This window comes from Nestor notabilis, unplaced genomic scaffold (assembly GCF_000696875.1).
Source record: "Nestor notabilis isolate BGI_N333 unplaced genomic scaffold, ASM69687v1 scaffold1477, whole genome shotgun sequence".
Classification (NCBI taxonomy): domain Eukaryota; kingdom Metazoa; phylum Chordata; class Aves; order Psittaciformes; family Psittacidae; genus Nestor; species Nestor notabilis.
The window spans coordinates 22,912-28,798 of NW_009935855.1; the positions used below are offsets into that span (position 1 = coordinate 22,912).

At 40.3% G+C, this 5,887-nt stretch overlaps 1 protein-coding gene across 1 annotated transcript; it reads right to left on the reverse strand.

Annotated features, from left to right (window-relative positions):
* Positions 1-2,823: 2,823 nt before the first annotated feature.
* Positions 2,824-5,520, reverse strand: YAE1D1 (Yae1 domain containing 1). The gene is made up of 3 exons (XM_010018015.1): positions 5,404-5,520; positions 3,639-3,760; positions 2,824-3,253 (listed from the first exon to the last, which is right to left on the reverse strand). Exons 1-3 carry the CDS (start codon positions 5,518-5,520, stop codon positions 2,824-2,826), a joined length of 669 nt encoding a protein of 222 aa, XP_010016317.1.
* Between the last annotated feature and the right edge of the window lie 367 nt (positions 5,521-5,887).

Genomic DNA, 5,887 nt, shown 5'->3' on the forward strand with positions numbered 1-5,887 from the left:
CCAATCAGTGCTTCCTTTCAGAAAGTGAGATGTATATGGCATATTTACAACACTGTCTCTTGCTTGTTTTCTGAAACAAATTCCAAGAGGCAAGTTGCTGTGATATAGGAACATACTCTAGAGAAAGGACTGAGAGTGCTAATTAATTTAGCATAAGCCAGTATACAACTAGTATCTATCTGATGACAGCAAGATCAATGCAGGTTGGATTTTTAACCTGTTTTAAAACCAGGTATTATTCCCAGAACCAGGTAATGCTATTGTTAGAGTGGAGAAAAAAACTCTAGTGTAGATAGTGTTTTAGAGAAGATATGCTCTGTACTGGTTTTATACAAAACATGGCAGTTACAACTATAAAACTCAGCAAGAATTATGGTATTTCAATATTGTTAGGGTAGGTTTTCATTAAAAGCACCATTATGACTTTATTTTTTCCAAACCCTCCTTGCTTTTCCTATCAAAGCTGCTTTACACCCCTAAGCTCAAAGATCCAGCACTTAATTTCATTGTGTTAACGTATGTTTCCAGTATAGCACATATAGTTATACTGTAGTTACTATAAGGCTGCACAAGGCAAAAAGATGCAAGGAGGTAGTGGCTGGCTTTTCACCACAGGTGGCATTCAGATGTCAGCCACAGTTTAAAAAAAGAAGTAAGCTGAATGACAGATAAGTCTGTAATAGTGACTAATCTTATATTTCCTCTTTCAGTTGCATGTCAGTCCCAGTTGTCATGAGAGCTATTTTCAGGAATGCTGCCAAGGTGAAAGCTGCCAGTGAAACACAAGATGTGAAAGCAGACATGAAACAGAAACCTGAACCACCATGTGAGCAAGTTATACATTCTGATAGTCCCAAAGACAGTCCTTCTGTGGTTGGTCAGCAAGATTTAGTAATGACAGATAAGCCAAGTATTACAGACAGCCCAAAAGAAAATCTCTCCCCAGACAAAGTGGAAACTCTGGGTGATAACACAGAAAAAAGTAACCCCACAGGAAGTACAGAAGCTTTGTGTGGAGCAGAGCAAAGTAATTCCACAGCTAGTACAGAAGCTGTTATGACAGATAAGAAAAACACATAATCTATTGTTTGATAATCAAACAAGAAAGAAGGATTTTCCCTTCTGTAGATTGCTTTTGCAGAAGTAGTTGGAGAAAACTTGGCAAGCTCACTGTCTACTTAGTAATTTGTGAATGGAGTTTCCTCTTTGAATACTGTTAAGTACACACAAGTAACGCTCCTGAATTTGCATTTTTAAACTTCCAAATTTGGAAAGTCTAACACTGCTCTAGTAAACTTTATTTTTGTCTGCACCACATTCTACCACAGTATGGAAGAAATTTCTGTCTAACAGGCTATAACATGGCACATGTACGTCTGGAAAAGTAATTTTACCCATGTCAGCATTATGCTAAATAAATTGAGAAAATGGTTTGAACAGTTTTGCATGTATGTAATTAATGCAGACAGCCCTTTTTGTTCACTCTTTCAGAAACCCGTGCCATAAGAGACTCCTAATTGCAGTTGTTTTCCCCTAATGCAGTAGTACTGAATGACAGCCAAATTTAGAGTCCACTAACTCGTGGCAGGATAATAGAGTCTTTAGTAAGGAAGTTGTAAACTCAGTCTCTGAAAGTCAAGTGATTTTTACCTTAGCTTTTTTCTAGTCTCAACGTATAAAACTGTTTTGTGATTTTAATTTATTTTTTTAAAGCATACTTCAGTTGGCTCTTCAGAACTTAAATTTGTCTCTGTCTAGACCCGCTTTGTCTCAGACACGAAGGGAAGTCACAAGCAACTTAAACCAAGTCAACTCCTAACTTACCGTAGATCAGTTTAATTAGTGTAAAACAGAGAGAGGAATTCACAAAGAAGAGACTTCCAGACCAGAGCAATTTGCAGCTACAGTTAAGGGAAGCACCAGGAAAGGGAGTCAAATATAGAATGCTGGCACAGAAGTATAAAGCTGTCAGAAATATGCATGTGTGTCTGACAACGTGTTTTAAGAAGAAGGTGAATAAGGCTGGCTTCCTTGAAGAGTTTGAGAAAAACACTCTGGGAATGACGGGGAGTTCAGGCTACAGGGAGAGGCAAAATAACACAAGGAAGTTCACTAGGCTGGAAATGTGTTCAGCGTGGTCTAAGAGGGTGAGAGGAGATGGTCTAACAGCAAAACAATGGAATTGTCAGTAATTCTGCATTTGAAGAGAATGGCGTGCTTTCAGCAAAAGTGAAATAAATAGAACTGTATGAGGAGACAAAAATAGGTTTTAACTGTGAAAGCTCATTGCACAGTGGTTACAAAAGATAAGAGGAAGAATTAGACAAAGGTTGAAAAATTCCCTTATTTTATATAGCGACTAGAGAGTCACAACACACATCAGCAGCAAATCCTGCTCTATTTTGCACAGAGGTAGCACATCAACAGCAGCTTATTCTGCAAGAACAGCTGTCCATAGCACAGGGCATTTATTTTTTAGATATTAGGGAGGACTGATTTAGAGGGGCTATTTAAGGGACCTGCTCCATTTCCAAATGAGAAAGTAGGGGTGAAATGATAGCTTCTGCCACAGAACAGAAACATGTAAAGCTTTACAAGTCCTTTCTGCTTTCTGAGAAAGTTTATTTAAGATTAAAAGCGGGGGGAGGGAGGGCGGGGAAGTTATTTGCCAGAAGCCAAAACGTGGTGAAGTTTTGCAATATTATTTCTAATGGGAAGCACCAAAATCAGATTTCCCTAAAATGAAGTGATGCAGCAGCCATGGCCCACAAATTGAGAATCCAATCCAGTTGAGATAATTTTAAATACCATAAGACAGAAAAACTAATGTTCCAGATGCTGGACATGATGGAGTATATCCAGTGATAAGCCCAGTTGCTCTACCAGCCAAATAGTCTGCTTTTTAACCCAAGCAAGGGTTGACCTTTCAGGATCTGTGCAGAGTTTTGCCTTGCTGCATCCAGACTGCAAGGAACCAGCCTCACTATTACTTCTACAAGTGTTTTCACCAGAGCTGCCACCGTCTGCATGTTTTCCAGCTTCAACTTCGTTGTATTCTGTCCCAGCTGGAGCTGTGTGATTAAGGTCCATGTCCTGAACGGAATCTAAAATGTGTCCAAGATGTGGCTGTTGTTCAATTGAATCCAGGTACTTAAGCACATCTTCTTCGTGCTTTCCAACTGCATCAAGAAGATTATTTATCTTACTTAAAGCAGAATCATGTCCATTAAAATGACACCAGGATAAGAGAGCACTGAAAAGTTAAGAACAACAACAAGAAAGTGATTACGTGTACCCACACAGACCTCCAGTTGTTGAAGGTTGATAGCAATGTGACAACATATTTATACTATATAAATGCATATGTTTCATTCACATTTTCTGGGAAATTCAAGCAGTAGAACTGAGTAATAAAGATGTAGATTCAGATAATTTTGGAAGAGTGACTGACAGAGGAATTTTAAGAACTATCACTCTACACCCTGTATTCAAGCCCTAACAATTCTCAGGCTGCTCACTTTGGATAGATTTACAACGCTTTCATTTAAAAAATAGTTAAAACAAACAAAAACCTGCACGCACGCTCCCTTCACACACACCCTCCACACGCACATGACCTTAAGGAGTTTGCAACCTACTTCAGGGTTCCTCTGAACTGTCCACATGTAACCATCAGCTCAGCACCGCGCCTGTAGCCTTGATTAAAGCCTTCCTGGAGTGCCAGTTCTTTCCCAGCCTCAATTCCATCCCTATAGCCTTCCTGTAATGACAGCAGTGAAACAGGTTGCTCACAAGATGAAAAAATGGACCTGTGACAATTTTGTAACAATAAAAAAAGTTTAAGCAAGTGTTCAGCCTCTTAAATCACGGCTTCTAGATTTTAACATCTCTCCAAGCTGCACCTCCACTGCCAAACCAAAGCATGCTTTTTGCAGCATTATGATTTACTGATCTGCAAGATCCTGTTTTCCAAAAGGATCCCCAGAAGGTCAGAAAATAAGGAGAGTATTTTTAGGAACACCAAAAGAGAAATCTAGAGGAACGTGCTTGCTTTTACGACCACCAGTTCCTTTATGAAAAATTCGTTAAGGAATACCACATACAGATTTCTAGCAATCTAAAAACACACAGGCTGCAAAGCCTCCCCTTTAGCAGAGGTACTCTTCTGTCTGAAATCCATCGGCCTGTTTCCATAAAACTGATTACTGAGCCTTGCTTCTCCGCTGGATCTTACTCAGTTCAAGTGTTATACTGGAAAAAAGATGGTGATGGAGTGAGGTCGATATACGAAACAATGTGATGGTTTTCTGTGAGAAACAGCCAGTGACTGTAATGTAAATTAATTTCTTCATATTATAATCATATTACCATGTAACAGAGTAATTCTTAACTTCTTTCAAACCAAACTTCCAAGTTGAAGAGAGAAAGCTTCTATTTGCTCATGAGAGAAGAAAACTAGCGGCCTTGATAAAGAAATAGCCAGGAACAAGAATGTTTGTTTTGCACAACATAAAGCTCTAATCTCAATAACATTTTACAAGTTTGCAGTATCTACTCATAAAATATCAGAGGGATTTGTGTAAGAACACTAAACAGCCCCTTCAAATAACCAGGCTTTTCAAAGGACTCACATGCAGGAGACTTTTCCTTGGAGAATACAACAGCTCTGTTGTAACACCCCTCCTCATGAACAGCCTACACAAGAGCTTCCATTCATGTTCTTCAGCCAAATGCTGTTCACCCTTGAGCAGACGAACCCTACTGGCCCCATGCTGAATGATAATGTATCTGCTGAAGTCATCTGGGTTTATGTACTTGTTTTGCTCCCTGCAGAATACCAGGGAGGCAAAGGCTGTGCAAAACAGCTGTCATAAAATACGTTTTTCACCAGGAGAACAAATAAGCCAAAGAACCACAGCAGCCAACTGTGGTTCCACGTGGAGTCACACATCTTAAATCCGACTGATGAAGAACTCTACTTAAAAGCCCAAACATCTCATACTTCTCTATTAGCACCACTTAGCTGTGTTGCCCTGCATTTACTAGTGATATCCTACATTACAGTGGTATACCTACAAGTATGAAGCAAATAGCCCACATCAGAATCGAGCACTGCCTTTTACAAATGCACATGATTGTACAGAAGGAGCTGATGTCTTTTAGTACAACAGTACTTTGCCCTGATGACTACTAGGATAGTGTTTCTGTAAATCCCTCCTACGTTTTCCTGACATTCAGAGGAAACTAAGCCACGTAAGTTTTTAAGCAGCCAAAATTTTTAACCCAGCCACTCTTAGTTTAAACCACAACACCCCCTTTAAATAAGCCACAGGTATACCAAGCTATGTATCAAAATATCTGAAATGGTTAAAAAAGACTACTAAACCGCTGATATAGTATTACCTGCAATCTTCTTTTCATGGTGCTGTTCCACTCGTTCTGTAGTACATACATCTCATCCGCATCTTCATCAAATACATCCTCACTGGATCTGCTGACCGCAGCGTGTACCCAGGACATAACAGCAGTGATGAGTATAACCTCTGTTTACGTGGTTAAAAAAACACTCTCCAAAGTCCCCCTGGCTACGTGTCGGAGTAGAAGTACAGGCAGAGAAAGTGAGTTCCAAAGAGGTCCTGTAGGGAGCTGACTGTTCCACCTGTACACTGGTGTCCACATGGAAACTCGATGCTGTTTATCATCGGGCTGCATCTGTCAGGACAAGCCGGGCACATCAGCACTCATAAAGCAACTCCTGAGGTTTACAGCGGCAACCTGAGGCAGCAGTTTCTGTCCTTACTACGGCAATAAGAAACAAGTGCCGTTTGTCGCAGCGCCCGGCCCCCCGGGACACCACTGCCTGGCTTCTCGCAGCCTGCAGCCTCCC